Raw genomic sequence first — 17,299 nt, forward strand, 5'->3', positions numbered from 1 at the left:
ATGTAAATATAGTTCACATTTCTATTGATGTTTGATATAAATATAGTCCATATTTCTCCCTTGCAGTGAAGGTACTCTCAAACTAGCTATAAAGCTGATTTTTTTGCATAAACAGAGCCCAAATCATCATGCATTTAAGGGTAAGGTTGTTACGTTTTCTTGGCAGACCTAACAGCGGGGTGGTTTGCCGTTGCCTTTCCTGGCCGTTATTACCTTTCCCTCAGTTAATTGGGTATTTTCATTTGATGAGGAAGGGATAAAAGAATATATCCACAAACTGTGAATTCTTCAAATGATTAACCTTCTGAACTTGTGTGGGAAGGAATCAGAGACACACGGCTTTGACTGAAAGCTAGCCACAAAATTTTATTAAAATCAGCCAATAATAATAATAATAATAATTTATTTATTTATTTCTTATCTGCCTCTCCCTCAGGATCAAGGTGGGGAACAACATTAAATATAACAATACAATACATAAAACTGGTTAAAAGAGCATATAAAACGGATACAATATTAAAATAACAATCACAACATCTTAAAATTATTAGATTTAAAATTCATCTGCGTAGGCCTGCCAGAAGAGATTAGTCTTTATGGCTGTCTTAAACCCAGAGAGAGTATTAAGCCAATGAATCTCCTCCAGCAGGCCATTCCATAGTCTGGGAGCAGCAGAAGTAACAGTTGTCAGCCTAGTTTTGGCTGACTGGAATAAATTCTTCCCAGAGTACCTGAGCGTGCTAGGCAGATTGTACGAGACAAGGCAATCCTGCAGGTAACCTGGACCCAAACCATGTATAGCTTTAAAGGTAATTACCAATATTTTATACTTTGTCTGGAAACTAATTGACATTTAGTGAAGTAATGTTAAAATTGGTGAAAATTGTCATCCCTAGGTGTACCAGTGACCAACCTGGCTGCCGTATTTTGAACTGTTGAAGTTTCCAGACTAGGTACAAATGTTGCAAAATGGGCATAGTTCTAACATTGAACTCATATTTGTCTGCTCTACTAATTGTTTATCATCCACACTTTTCTCCAGAATGATTCAAGGAAATAAACTGGACAATCGATCCACAGTGACAGAATTCCTTCTGATGGGATTTTCCGATGACCGTGATTTGCAATTTTTGCATTTTTCAATGTTTCTCTTCATATACTTAACAGCCTTAATGGGGAATTTTCTCATAATCATTGCAGTGGCCCTAGACCACCATCTTCACACACCCATGTATTTCTTTTTGGTCAACCTATCACTGACAGATATTTGTTACATCTCAACCACTATCCCCAAATCCTTGGCCACTTCTTTGACAAATGACAAAACTATTTCTTTTGCTGGATGTGTTGCCCAAGTTTTCTTAGTTATCACCTGCGCAGGTTCTGAGCTTGTTTTGCTCACTATCATGGCTTATGACCGCTATGTAGCCATCTGCTATCCACTGCAATATATTCTTATTATGAGAAAAGATGTGTGTTTCCACTTGGCAGCTGCTTCCTGGCTAAGCAACTTAATAGATGCATTGTTGCAAACTTGTACCAGTTTTAGTTTAAATTTCTGTGGGTCCAATATGATTGGCCAGTATTTCTGTGATATCCCTCAGTTGCAAAAGATTTCTTGCAGTGATACAAAAGTTAGCAAGTTAGTTATTTTTATGACTATGATTATTGTGGATTCATTTTGTACTGGTTTAATCTTTGTTTCTTATGGCTACATCTTTTCTGCAGTGCAGAAGATTCCCTCAGTTCAAGGCAAATATAAAGCTTTCTCTACCTGCATTCCCCACTTGACTGTCTTTTCATTTTTTATAATCACAGGTGTGTTTTCATACATGAGACCAAAAGCACTTTCCTCTAGAACTATTGATTTGCTCTCTGCTGTTTTCTATACAGTTCTGCCACCATTACTGAATCCGATCATTTACAGCTTCAGGAACAAGGATATTCAAGCAGGAATATGGAAAATATCAACATATTTTTTTAAAAAAATATCCTAAGATGATTGTTTTACTTCTTCTCACATGCATCTCAACTCTGATCTCATGCGGTTTTAGTAAGAAGTTTTGGGAGATTTCCCTGTCTGATTACAGCACAACTCACAATTATAGCTTACACTCCCCTATATGCTCTCCCACCTCCTGTTGAGGCTTTAGTGGGCTGCATGGAGCTGCAGTTTGGTGTGGGGATAGGGAAGATCTGTGCAAAAGTGGCCTCCTGCTTGCAAAACATTTGGTTCCTGTTTCCCAGTTGTCCACAATTCTCCTTCTTAGATCTCCAATGAGTGCTGTTAATCTATGGTGACCTTAAGTGGGTTATGTATGTAGGCATGGGTGATGGATAACATCTATGAAAATTAAATAAAGAAACACATTTCTCTTTTAAATTTTGGTAGGAAAACTACCTTGATTTGAACTGACTCTTACTTCTCATTCTTGGAAAATACATCTAACTATTCTCTCTCTCTCTCTCTCTCTCTCTCTCTCTCTCTCTCTCTCTCTCTCTCCCTCTCTCTGCTAAAGTTGTACATTAGTTCTGGTATCTATTGAAGTGTCAATACTTGTATGTAAGGTAGTGTGGGAAGAAAATTGCATTACATAAGATGATGATGATGATGATGATGATTGCCCTAGTGCAGATTAAAAATAAGGGAGAATCAGTGTTTTTTTTCTTGAAGAAATTGGTTTGACGCATTACACTTTGAAGTCCATTTCAGGAAAAGATCCTTCTCCTTCCTTTCTCTATTTTTTTTTCTTTTATTTTTAAGTCTGTGGTATGTAAAAGCTATCACAAACCTCTTAATGTTTACTGTCAGATGTAAGCCACATTGACCTGGTTCAGACACCACGCTAAACCATGCTGCTTAACCCCAAAATGGTTAAAGGGATGCATTCCATTAACAATTTTGGGGTTAATCAGCATTGTTTAGCATGTTGTCTGAACCAGGCCACTGAATTCAATAAGACTCACTCCCAGATAAGTGTGCATAAGATTGCAGCCTGACACTTATTTGCCTACACAAATTATTGAACTATAATCTAAGATCCTTGGAGTTTTCACCTTTTCCATACTCCAGAGAGCTTGCTTTTATGTCCTATTAGTCACAATAGGATTAGAGAAAGTTTCAGAACAGAGGATGGAAAAGTCCATTTTAATTCTTCCCCAAATCCCAGAATGCTTGTCCTGCAGTGATAAAAGAATAAAGGATCAGAAAATAAAGGAAGTTAATTATTTCCTTTAACTCCTGATGGATTTGGATACCATATGACAGATCCCAATTCTGGAAATTAATATGACATACTTTCTGACAATGAGGGTGACCATATCTTGGAAACCAAAGAAGAGGACACCCCAAGATGGCCAGCCCCCAAGCAACTCTTATAATGAATGTTAACAATTCAATAGCTGAACAAGACATTATCTTGCTTCTCATTTGTATCACCTATAGACCTCCATCTTTTTCTATGATTATCAAGATGTGAAAGAAACGTTGCTATCAAAATATTCCTCAACCTCCTGCACTGTAAATCATGAAAAGGCACCAATCCTTAACACACTTACTGGGGAGCTGCTGTATCTCACTTCCTGCACTGGAAATGGTGGGAATGAGATAGGAGGATGTGAGCGAGTCTGAGTTACAGAATCACAGGTTTAAGAAAAGAAATGATTCTTTCTTTCATATGCAAACAAACAAACAAACCCACATTCTCATCCATACTGATCGAACATGGGTTAGAGCTCACTATTGAGCCTACTCTGTGGCGGTGAGGGCGGCAAAGAGACAGTTCTTTTCCACCAGCATTGCATTTTCTCAGTGTCATCCAGTGGAGCTTTTCCATGTGGTTCGTGGCCTGTTACACTGTGGGCCAGGGTGAGAGATGGAGGAACCCTCAGTAGCACACTGCAACAAATTTACATGACACTTTGAAGATAAAGTCACTTAGATTTGTCATGAATTGGACACCATGCTTAATGCAGCTCCACTAGTAGAGGCATTCAGAGCGCCGTCTGGTCCAGTTTTATTGGATGAGTTTCAGTTACTGAGGCCTGAGAATGTGGACAAGGTGCTTGGCCAAGTTCAGTCAACCACCTGTGTGCTTGACCCTTGACCCTCATGGCTCATTATTTCAAATAATGAAGGGAACACCAGTTGGGTCCAGGAGGTTGTAAATGCCTCCCTGATAGAGGGAGCGGTGCCAGCCTCTTTAAAAGAAGCAGTAATCAGACCACTACTGAAGACACCTAACCTGGATCCAGATGATGTTAACAATTACATGCCGGTGGATAATATCCCCTTCCTGGGCAAGGTGCTTGAGCGGGTGGTTGCAGGACAACTCCAGGCACTCGTGAATGAAACAGATTATCTAGATCCTTTTCAATTGGGCTTCAGGCCTGGTTTTGGAATGGAAACTGCCTTGGTTGCTGTGTGGGATGACCTTTGCTGGGAGAGGGACAGGGGGAATGTGACTCTGTTTATTCTCTTGGACCTCTCAGTGGCTTTCGATACCATCGTCCATGGTCTCCTTCTGGATAGGTTGTCTGGGCTGGGAGTTGGAGACACTGCGTTGCAGTGGTTCTGCTTCCACTTGGATTATTGCTCTGTGCCGTGGCTCCTAAACCGTGGGGTTCCGCAGGGCTCTATTTTATCCCCGATGCTGTTTAACATATACATGAAGCCGCTGGGGGAGGTTATCCGGAGATGTGGACTGAGGTGTCATCAATATGCGGATGATACCCAGCTCTACCTTTCCTTTTCATCAAACCCAGGTGAGGCAGTGGCTGTTCTGAACCAGTGCCTGGGCACGGTAATGGACTGGATGAGGGCTAACAAACTGAGACTCAATCCAGACAAGACGGAGGTACTGTTAGCAGGTGGTTCATTTGTCCAGCAAGGTGATGTTTTCCCTGTCCTGGACGGGGTTGCACTCTCCCTAAAGGATCAGGTCTGTAGTTTGGGGGTGCTCTTGGATCCAGAACTGTCACTTGAGGCACAGGTGATCTCAGTGGCAAAGAGCAACTTTTATCAGCTTAGGCTGATATACCAACTGCGCCCTTATCTGGACAGTGATAGCCTAGCTACAGTGATCCATGCTCTGATAACCTCTCGTTTGGATTACTGCAATGCGTTATACATGGGGCTGCCTTTGAAAATGGTCCGGAAGCTTCAGCTGGTACAAAACAGGGCAGCCCGTTTACTAACAGGGACTGGCTGGCGAGATCACATTACGCTAGTCCTTTTACAACTACATTGGCTGCCAGTCCAGGTCCGGGCCCGATTCAAAGTGCTGGTATTGACATTTAAAGCCCTAAACGGTTTGGGGCCAGGTTATTTGAAGGAATGCCTCCCCCCATATGTACCTGTAGATGATCTATTAAGATCATCTACAGGGGCCCTTCTCCGTGAGCCCCTGCCAAAGGAAGTGAGGCAGGTGGCTACTAGGAGGAGGGCTTTCTCCGCTGTGGCACCCCGGTTGTGGAATGAGCTCCCCAGAGAGGTCTGCCTGGCACCTACACTGTACTCCTTTCGTCGCCAGCTGAAGACCTTTTTATTCACTCAGTATTTTAACACTTAATTTTAACTTAAATTTAAATTATACTGTTTTAACTCTGTATTTTAACCTTACATCAATTTTGCTGCGTGGTTTTATCCTGGTTGTGCTTTTTATACTGTATTTTGTATTTGTGTTTTTAACCTGTTGGCTGTTTTATGATGGTTTTAATTTTTGTGAACCGCCCAGAGAGCTTCGGCTATTGGGCGGTATAAAAATGTAATAAATAAATAAATAAATAGTGCAGTGTGGTTGAGCATATGCTTTGCATGCTCAAGGTCCCAGGTGATTTTGCTTGAATCAGAGTGAAGGACAGTAGCACACTGCACAGTGGTAATTTACCTAATATACACGTTTGCTGTACTCAGCTATGCCCACTGTATGGAATTTGGATTGCATTTTTGAGCACAGAATTAAGTCACAAAATTCAGAGAAGTGGACGATCTGATGCATAATTGTGTTGCAAACCACATAGTAGTCCAGGAAGTCTGAATTAATTCAATGTCATTTAAAGTTTGCCTCTGATGTTTTTCAGATGACTGGGGGAAATAGATGACAAATTATATGATGAATACTTAGTAATAGAAGTTAATTTTGGTTTTGGATTCCAGATCAGTTTTTCTTTCAATCCCACTTGTGGAATTTGAACGAGTTTACAAAAGATAGAAAAAACAAAAGAGCCAAATAAATTCCTGGTGTAATTCATTATGTGGCAATGGACATCCAAGCCTGAATTGCATTTCAAGGGTACACCTACATTACAACTTCAACAGAAATCCAAGAGAAAGTAATGGGAATAATCATTTCCCCAGAGCAAAGCTTCTCAGGAGATTTTGCATTGGACTGTTTGTTTTCGTCGCTGAAATTAATCAAAACCTGAAAGTCTACCTCTTATACATAATGCTGAGAATTTCTTGGTGTGAAGGTTTTGTATTACTATTGCCAGTTCATGCTGGCAATTCCTTTTCCAGTGTGTATTTTTGGTTATAGGAAACGGTCATTTAGCAGACTTGCTTAGCTTATCAATAATGCACTCAATAGTATTTTTACAGACCACCAACTTGATTTTATGTGGGGCTGTAGTGGGAATCACTTTTTCCTGATGGCCCTCCTTCTACATAACTAGAGATGACCTGGCTCACTCCTCCTCCTCCCAGTCTTTCCACCTGCCCTCTGCTTGGACATGGATTTCCTCTCTAGTGACGCAATGCATCCATCATTCCCAAGGCAATAGTGTGCATGATTACACTCTGATTATTTCCAAGGAGTGACTCCCTGAAGTACAAAAGGAAGAAAAATGTGAGTCACCTTCCTCTTCTTCATTGCAGCATTTGCATATCCTAATAAAGATTGAAATTCAGCACATTCACATTCTCATCTTCTGAGAGAAACAGAGGTGAGTAGAATCCCTTTAATTCATCCTCAACAAAGCCAAGGCTCCTAAGATGCTCAGAATTTCAGTTTTGGGGGGTGGGGGAAATGTGAGATTTCTCATAGATCATTAGGTTTAATGTGACAGTTGAAATCTCACATAAAAATGGACACTTAATCAAAAACTACTACTTATTCTCTTTTTAGAATGGAGACAGTAATACAACCCTAGTTTATAGGCATAGATATTTATTTAAAAAATGTTTCAGGTCTGTTAGACTCCATAATGCCTTTTCAATGAGTGTTTGTTTAATTTACACAATTGTTGGAGATGTAATCCATCTAATGCTTCTTATAGGCGTTTGCTAGACCATGGGTTAGCCTGGGGTGAACCATATGCATTTCAACTTGTTAGTCTTCATCAGTGGCCCAATCACTAAAAATATACAGAAAAATATTTGTTAGTGCCTTAGATAGAAGCAAAGGATTTTTTTATTTTTTTTAACGTTTTCCTGTTAATATAACATAAAGGGTTTTTTGGACCTAGCTAGGCTGTTGAGTACTCAGAAAAAGTTTTTCAAAAAGGGGCTGACTTAAGTAGGGTGAATTAAGTAGGCTCCTGTACCTTTAACAGTTGTATTGAAAAGGGACATTCAGGAGGTGTCATTTTTATATATGGGGAACCTGGTGAAATTCCCTCTCCGTCACAACAGTTGAAGCTGCTGGCTTAGCCTCAACTGTCATCCATAATAAGGTACATCTGAAATAAGGAGTCTAAAATGAGGCTTCATTTATATGCCTAATCAGTCAATTAAATATACTTATCAGCTGTACTCACAGCATAGGGGAGATAAGGCCCTTTAAAATAAAAAAAAATCCTGCCTGAATCTTCAAAGGTACTCATAATACATCAGAACCACGATGAATAATTGATTAAGGACAGGTAATCCCAAACTTTGTAAATCCAATCTTATAAAATACAAGACCAATTATATTCTTCATTTAAGCCATTTGGCATTGTTGTTCCAAGTGCGGAGATCCAAAACAGTTCCCTCCTTTTCAATCTGTCCTCATACTTACCGTTTTCACAATGTTTTTTTGTTTGTTTGATGATACTCACACAAAACATTTAAAAAAGAAAAAAAGAGTAACTCAAACATGTTCTGCACTCAAAGTCCATACATTTTCAAGCATGCAATGTGATATTCAGATGAAAAAATGTGTTCAACAGCATGCCTACATTTAAGAAATGTACATTTAAAATCCATTGATTGGAAAAACAGACACAAACAATAATTATCAATGGGAGAAGAATGTGTATATATCAACGTTGAGCACAACTGTTGCATACATTTGGAAAATATGTGTGAAAATATGCATAAATTTTCATGCAAAAAGAATAAAACCAAGCATGCAATCTGATGTAAACTTGGGTCAGAACAAGCTTTGAGATGGAATTGGTAGAATTTCAGTGAGCACAGGGTTTGATAACTTGCATTCCACTAAGCCCCATTGATTTCAATAGGTCTCCTCTAAATCTGGCTAAATCTGGATCCAATTCAAGGTTTAATTTTAAAATCTTCCTGTTGATTATTGAAATCTGTGAGGTTTCTGAATTCTGTTAATTATTCTTAAATGTCAATACATGAAATAATGATTGTGATTCCTGTTTTCAGTTGTCCTCTGCTTTTTTTGCACATCCTGACATCCAATAAACAAAATTCAAGGCATCCTCATTGTGTGTGTGAGTGTGTGTGTGTGTGTGTGTGTGTGAGAGAGAGAGAGAGAGAGAGAGAGAGAGAGAGAGAGAATTCCCCTTAAGGAAGGCTTGCACATGTTTGTTTTATATTCTGACATTGTAGATTTGAGCATAGTTTTGATAATTTTACAAAAGGAACACTTTTTTGTGGTATAGTCAGGACTCAGGATCTGTTAAAGTGCCCTTATTTTGGCTTCCTTTTTGGAGGAACAACAAGGGCATTTCTCAAATTGTGGCCATGAGATGTAAACCTCCATCCAACGAGCATTTTATTGCATGCTCATTATTGGGCACTCACGGAGTTTGCGCAGGTCCTGCACATGACATTGTCTGCCTCCCGTGTACCTTCCACCCCTTCTGGCCTTCCTTGCACAACAACAACAACAAACCCCTCATTAAGTCCAATGTGTTTTTGATTTTTTTTTAAAACTCGGAATTGCTGCTTTCTCCTGCTGTATAAGATTTGTGTTTGAGGGAATGTGGATTACCCAACAAGCATGCAGATCCCATATCACAAAGGTATACAGTTTGCTGGAACTCTAAGCACAGATTTGAGGTTGGTGGTTGATGTACCAGAAATTGATAGGTAACTCTTCATTTTGAATAATCTCATTTCCCTTTCTCCCAAGGAGCTCAAACCAGGGGTTTTAAGTAGGGTAACCTATTTATTGACATCTGGACATTCCAAACGTTGGTTGCATATTTATAATGATATAAGACAGTCATGTAGACCCTATATTTATATCCCTCACTAACTGACTGTTCTTTAACTGCTTTCTGCAGGAGGATTCCAATAAGTGAAATGGCCAACCAATCAACAGTGACAGAGTTCCTTCTGATGGGATTTTCTGATGACCGTGACATGCAGATTCTGCATTTTGTGATGTTCCTCTTCATTTACTTAATAGCCTTAGTGGGAAATCTCCTCATTATTACAGCTGTGATCCTAGACCATGATCTACACAGTCCCATGTACTTCTTTTTGGTCCACCTATCACTTTTGGATATTGGCAACATCTCCACTACTGTTCCCAAATCCTTAAGCAATTCTCTGATGAACAGCAAGCTGATTTCCTTGGGTGGGTGTGTCACACAGATACTTTTAGTGATCACATTTGTTGGTGGTGAGGATGCCATTCTGACCATCATGGCTTTTGACCGTTATGTTGCCATCTGCCATCCTTTACAATATAGGCTAATCATGAACAGAAATGCATGCATCCAAATGGCAGCTGCTTCCTGGATAAGCAGCCTAATTCATGCAGTGATAGAAACCACTTCAACGTTCACATTAAATTTCTGTGGGCCCAATACAATTGGGCAGTACTTCTGTGATCTACCTCAGTTACAAAAGATTTCTTGTTCGGATACAAAAATCAACCAGCTACTGGTTTTGGTCATTGGGCTCACTTTCAACTCATTTTTTTCAATATTCATCTTTGTTTCCTATGGTTACATCTTCTCTGCTGTCCTGAAAATTCCATCAGTTCAAGGCAGACACAAAGCTTTCTCTACCTGCATTCCCCACCTGACTGTCTTTTCTATATTTATTATCACAGCAGTGTTTTCCTACATGAGGCCCAAAACACTTTCCTCCCCCACTGTGGACTTGGTTGCTGCTGTTTTGTACACAGTTTTGCCCCCAGTTCTGAATCCCTTCATTTATAGCTTCAGGAACAGGGACATCCAAAAAGCTGTGTTGAAACTACCCACCAAAATAAAAAATAAAATCTTCTAGCATGATGGCAGACATCCACATGTATCCCTACAAACACTATGGCCCTTTCTACGCCTAAGGATTATCCCAGAAAAATGGAGGGATTGTCCCTGACTGCTCCTGGGATCCCCTGTGTGTCATTTGGGCCATAACTAGACAGGGCTTTATCCCGGGGTGATTGCCGGGACATCCCTGTGTGTCCACATGATGCACAGGGGATCCCAGGATCAAGGAGGAATGATCGCTCCCTTGCCCCAGGATATAGCCCTCCCCTTTGGCCTTGGTTTTTATGAGGTCCTGGGCTGAACCCGAGACGGTGGAATGTGTGGCCAGTTGCCGCTAGTTGACCTGGCTACGTGCAATTCCTCATGAGGAGCTGGGAGCTGCACATGGGGTGCAGTGCTCCTCAGGAGTTCTGCGCCCATTGGGGGTAGGGTGAGAGGAGCTGGGAAAGTAATTTAAATTGCGCACGAGCATTTGTGTGCTGCTGGCCCTTTAATCTAAAAAAAATGGTGGGCGCAAGGCCTCTGATTCTGAGGTCATCACACGTCACGTGTAAACAGAGGAGGGATCTCGCATTAAACACAACATGAGATCTTCCCAATCCATCACGGGATAACAGGTAGGTCTAACTAAGGCCTTGGATGCACAGGGATGTTCCTGGGATAATCCTGAGATAAATGGCTGGTGTAGACATGCCTAAATGTACAGATAATATAGTGCTTATAAAATCACAGAAATAGTCATTTTATGGAAATAAAATACTCCAAATAAAATACTTCTTTTCATGACGTTGTCAACCCCTAATGTCTCTTTATCATTTTCAAGTGGGAATGTGCCATTTTGTAAATCACCCAAAATGTGGTAATACTGCTAAACCAGGCAATAAAACAGTGCCATCTACTGGCAGCGCAAATAAAACATATGGGAAGGAGACAGAAAAATCTGGGAGGGAGTGCATGTGTTGTACCAATTGTAAACACACAAGGACTCCCGAACTCAAAGCCCCAGTAAGGCTGCAGGATTTTTGCTTAATGGAGAGTTCCAAAGTTAGTGAAAGAGAATTCTTCAGTTACACATGTTTCATATATGAAACCAGAAAACTGGTTCTACAACACCTTCACTGGACAGTGCACCCCACACTGTGATGCCTGGCTGGTTCATTGAGATGTGATAGTCAAATGAGGATTTTCATCTGTCCAATACACACAGTTATGCCTGTTCACGTGGCCTGACAACTTGAAAGAAGCCTCATCTGACCAGATGATCTTATCAAGAAGGTCTGGTTCGTTAGAGATTTACTTATGCATCATATCGCAGAATTACAACTGGAGGTCTGGGTCATCCTCCAGAGGACCATGTAACAGTCTTGGACGGTATGGTTTCAATTTCAATTTACGCATTAAGCATTGCAAGGACATTCTAGGTATGGAAAGCTGCTTAGACGCATGTTGTGTGGACTTTTTCGGACTGTTCACAAATGTCAGAGCGACTCTCATCTCATTTTCCTCTGTCATAGTCGTCCTAGGACGGCCAGATTTTGGTGCATTAGCCACTGCACCTATTGCTTCAAATTTATCTCTAAGACGACAAATTGTCAGACGTGGTGGAGGAGTGTCAGATACTTCTTGCCACGCTGTGCGCACCCACTCGGCATTTTCAGTGTTCCAGTACTGCTTTCGAATCCACTTTCTTTGTTCTTGACTCAAGTTCGCTGCCATCATTCACAATATCAGTAAAAACAACAACTAAACAACTGTATACCTACTTTTGGGCCTCACTCTCCACACCTGTCACCACCTGTCACTCTTCCCAACTGTCATTCTGACTCCACCCATACATCTTTTCTCACACATTCTCTCCCCCCCCCCCCCCATCAACATTCTAAACAACTGTATACCTACTTTTTGGCCATCTGGTATATGGAATTTCAGCAGGTGTGATTTGTATGCATGCAATGTTTGGTGAAATTCCCCTCTTCATCGCAATAGTTAAAGCTGCAGGAGCCCTGCTCTCTTTTGTATCTGTTCAAGAGAACAGGGTTCCTGCAGCTTTAACTGTTGTGATGAAGACAGAATTTCACCAGGTGGTGCATGCATACAAATCACACCTGCTGAAATTCCCTTTTCTGTCCAACTGTTAAAGATACAGGAGCCCTGTTCTCTTTCCATATGGTCACCGTATAATGAACTCTTTGTTCATTTTGGATATGGATTTAAGCTGTGTCAGGGCCTGATCCATACAGATCATATCTGATTGTATAATATTAGAATCACATACACAACTGAAGACCTAAACTTTTCTGAGCAGGGCATTAGTTTCTGTAGCATATTTGAGCTGCTCCACCTTGTGGCAAAAATAAATAAATGTGTTTTTATGTATCCTTGGCACATTGCACCCACCAAGGCTCTATACCCCGACACACATTAACACACACACACACTGTATTACCAGCAGCTTGGATTGCTGTGAAACAGGTCACACTGAGCCACACATGTATCAACTGCTGTCCAGTCAGTTGAGTCCATCCCTTCCTGGTCATTACAATGGTTGTGAGAATCTAGTGTTATTCAGTCACCCCATCTTTAAGCTCTACATATGAGGAAGGAAAGCAAGGAATAGTTTGTATTCTGCATTCAGCTGCACTTGAACAGAAATTGCAACTGGTGCAGAATGAGGTGGACAGACTGTTCTCTGGCACACTCTCTGATGACCCTCTTATACTTGTCTGATACCATACATCGGCTGTCAATCTTTTTCCTTAGAGAATTGAAGGTATGGTTTATACAAATCATAATATAAAAGCCAGGAGTGATTTGTTGCTAGGGTATCTGAAAGTATCTGAAAGGCACTCTCATCCATGTGAAACTGCCTATAGTTTAAGACTGACATGTCTAACCCTACTGCCCCTGTTTTGGGAGAAGGTGTTTCAGGTAGTCAGAATCCGATTTGGACCTAGAGGAGGTGGCGCCAGACACGAGCCAGCCTGTACCAGTGGGGGAGGAAGCTCTCATGGGTGATTCACCAGCTGGGAGTCAGCCCTCTCCAGAGCTTATCTCCTCTAGGCCAAATCCTAAGCACTCGGTGGGAAGTGAGCTTTCTTCCGGAGAAGAGAGCTCCGACAAACTAGCTGATGCTAGGGTCCACTGGAAGCTAAAACACAGAGAGTGGAAGGAAGGCATGAGAAAGTCAGTCCGACTAGGATTGCACCAGAACCTGCCTCCACACCAGGCTCTCTGAAGTTATCGGTGTTTGGGAAGGGGCTTTCTGTTCTCCTTGGTCAGACAATTGTCTCAGTTTTGCCTAGGGGGAAGTTTCCAAGATATTAGACTCTCTTCAGGTAGAAGAGATGTTTGCTGTTTAATAAAAGCTTTATGGATTACCTAGCAGGCTTCGTCATTTGTCTCCCATCAAAAGCAGGAGCTTTCTGAGAAACACGCCAAAGACCTTATTCAGATGGCCTTCTGTGTGTCCAATCACCAAGAGTTTAGATTCATGGGAGCATGGGAGAAATCCTTCTCTTTGGCAGTGCCATCTGGAATTGTCTCCCAAGAGAGGTTAGGCTGGCTTCTTATTTTGACCATTTTTGGAAATGGATGTCAGAGAAATCTGGTTGTGGTGTGTGGAGAATGAGCTTTCATCACCTCGCTCCCTGACTCTGTTCTACTTTTTGCCACTGGGCCTGATTCAGTGTGCACCAAGTTAGGCCAGCTGGCAGAATTTCCATATTTATTTACTACATAAAAAGACTTTTGTACAAATTATACATTCAATGGCCATTATTTGTGCAAATTTGTGCAATTTCTGGCCATAATCTGAGTAAATCTGTGTTTGTGTAAATTATGTCTCAGACAAAAAAAGAGTAAACAGTGCCCTGCATTTTGGGAAACTACAGGCATGGCTTGCAAAGGCAAGCCTAGTTGGACTCATCTGGGAAGTCTGGCAAGCCTCCAAAGGGCTGAATTTTCCATCAAAAGACACACCTAGTTTGGAAAGGCTTCTAATATTATTTTGTTTCTGCGTGTCTTTTTAGTATTTCAAAAGTATTAGCTCTACACTCGGTTTGTTGAAATTCTCTCCTGATACAATTTTTAAAAAAAGCTTTTAAACAGATTTTAAATTGTTTAAATTGTAATTTTCTTTATAGGCTTTTTTAGGCAGAAAGGTGACTCGTACATTTAATCACTTAAACAACAACTGCTTAAACAACAACTACTGTGTTTTCACCCAAATGCATATAAGTTCCAATATCCTTGATGAGGACTCTAGAAAACTAAAGAGTATAAATCTTGTGAAGGGGATCCTATTTATTTATTTATTGCACTTTGGTACTGCCCAATAGCCTAAACACATTCAGGGGTACACATTTTGTCTGTGCAGAAGTTCCAATAAACACATTAATGTCCTGGTAGTGGGCACCAGAATCGCTCTTGATCCACTACTTCCATAGTTATCTCAATAAGGAATTAATTATTCAGCAAAGATGAGTGAATAATAACATTTCCTTATCCACAAAAAAAAACATGTATTATTTGATGCAATTTCCTATAACATAAACATGTTGCCTGCAATTTGCCCTAATCTCTGCATTTTCATATGCAAATTTACCTAATATTTATTTATTTATTGCATTTTTATACCACCCAATAGCCGAAGCTAATATAGACATTTGTTGTACACAACAGCCTCAGTTGAAGCTGCCGCCCAGACCACGATGGGCGCAGGTAAGCCCCCCTCTCCCTGCCCCTTACCTGGCTTCACCGCCATCACTGCACAGACTGGCGGCACCGGTACCAGGTAAGCCCCCTCCTCCCACTTACCTGCACCCTGAGTTTTGGAATGGACCAAATCGCTTCAGACCATTCTGAACCACTCCATGCCGGTCCACACCTCCCCCGATCCACTTCAGAACTGGGCTTCAGAGGTGTGGATCGGCACACTACATTTTGGATTTGGGGATCTGAAATGGAGCGGAGCACAGCCCTAATAGAATCTAATTTTGGTTTTGGATTCTATATCACTTTTTATTTCAGCTCCTGTTGTGGTATTTGTAAGAGGGTGCAATAGGTGCAAAACGGCCAAATAAATTCTTTGTGCAAGTCATTGTATGTCAATGAACACTTAATTGCAATGGTATACTTGCATCAAGATTTCACCAAAAAATCCCAGAAAAAGCAAAGAGAATAAAAATAATTTCCCCAGAGAAAGGTTCTCAGGAGATTTTACATTGGACTGTTTGTTTTCTACTCTGAGATTGATCAAAACCTTAAATGTTTACTTATATATAATGCTGGAATTTTCTTGCTTTGGTTTGGGGTTCTGAATCATTACTGTCTGTTCATACTGGCTGTTTCTTCTCTTACTGTGTATTTTTGGTTGTAGGAGGTAATCATAGACTACCTAAGTTGATCAATAAACAATGTACTCAGTAGTATTCTCACAGTCTAGTGACACAAATGGTTTCATCCATTCCCAAGGCAATGACATAACTAAACACTGATGATCTCCAAAGTGTGACTCCCTGAAGTACTAAAGGAGGAAACATGACTCACTTTCCTCATTCTCATTGCATTATATACATGATCACACTCCAGCACATTCATACTCTCATGTTCCAAGAGAAACAGAGGTGAGTAGAATACCCTTAATTCATGCTCAGTAAAGACCAGGGCCCCTAAGATGCTCAGCATTTCAGTAATGGGGTGTGGTGAAGCTGTACAATGTCTCATAGATAATTGGGTTTAATGTGATGGTTGAAATCTAGCATGAAAGAGGATCATCAATAAAACTACCTATTTATGTTTAGAACGGACAAGGCAATACAATCCAAGATGATTGGTGTAGATATCCTCATCTAGGCAAATACACATTAATGATGACTACCTTGGTCCCATTAGGGATTAATGAGAAATTTGTTCCAACTAATTTTTCTGGTTTTAACCTATAAAGCCTTACAAGGCTTGGGACCACAATACCTGATGGAACGCCTCTCCCAACATGAACCTACCCGTACTACGCTCAACATCTAAGTTCTTCCTCTGAGTGCCTACTCTGAGGGAAGCTCGGAGGATGGCAACCAGGGAGAGGGCCTTTTCAGTGGTGCCCTCCCCCCAATTATGGAATGATCTCCCCAATGAGGCTCACCTGGTGCCAACATTATCTTTTCGGTGCCAGGTCACATATGCTGAGTTTTTAACGGCCCCCAGAATAGTTGTTTGAAATTGATATTTAATTTTTTGTATATTTGTTTTTAATGCTCACTGTATTTAACCTTTGTAAACCGCCCAAAGAGCTTCGGCTATGGGGTGGTATATAAATGTAATAATTAAATAAATAAATAAATAATCAGTGTTTTCCCGATTAGTACTTTATATGACAAAAATGAACTCAGATGTGATCTGTGTACGAAGTCCATATATTTCCGAGACTGCAATGTGATTTGCACACCCAAAAAATGTTACATTAAAGAAATTTACATTAAAAATCCATCATATGGAAAAACACACGGAATATGTTTATCAATGGGAGGAGAATGTGTATATATCAAGGATGACATACATTTGGAAAATACACACAGAAATATGAATTGATTTTTATGCAAAAATATAAAATGAAGCTTGCAATCTGATGCAAACTCGAATCAAAATGAGCTTTAAGATGGAATTTGTACAACTTTGGTGAGCTCAGTTACAACCAGTGCATATCACTAAGTCCCATTGATTTCAATAGGTCTCCTGTAAGTATGGCTAAATCTGGATCCAATCCAAGGTTTAATTTTAAAATCTTACTGTAGATTAATGAGGTCTGTGATGTTTCAGAATTTTGTTAACTGATCTTAAATATTGGGATGTGCAGTAAGGAAGGTGATTTTTGCTTTCAGTTACCTTCTGTTGTTTTGTGTATAGA

The 17,299-nt window shown here is 40.4% G+C and overlaps 2 protein-coding genes across 2 annotated transcripts; both read left to right on the plus strand.

The window, feature by feature from the left end:
* The first annotated feature begins 1,043 nt into the window (after positions 1-1,043).
* Positions 1,044-9,477, plus strand: LOC134405401 (olfactory receptor 14A16-like). The gene is made up of 3 exons (XM_063136647.1): positions 1,044-1,965; positions 5,407-5,429; positions 9,460-9,477. Exons 1-3 carry the CDS (start codon positions 1,044-1,046, stop codon positions 9,475-9,477), a joined length of 963 nt encoding a protein of 320 aa, XP_062992717.1.
* A 1-nt stretch (position 9,478) lies between these two features.
* Positions 9,479-10,414, plus strand: LOC134405402 (olfactory receptor 14A16-like). The gene has a single exon (XM_063136648.1). It carries the CDS (start codon positions 9,479-9,481, stop codon positions 10,412-10,414), a length of 936 nt encoding a protein of 311 aa, XP_062992718.1.
* Positions 10,415-17,299: the final 6,885 nt, after the last annotated feature.

Source organism: Elgaria multicarinata, chromosome 11 (genome assembly GCF_023053635.1).
Source record: "Elgaria multicarinata webbii isolate HBS135686 ecotype San Diego chromosome 11, rElgMul1.1.pri, whole genome shotgun sequence".
NCBI classification, from domain to species: domain Eukaryota; kingdom Metazoa; phylum Chordata; class Lepidosauria; order Squamata; family Anguidae; genus Elgaria; species Elgaria multicarinata.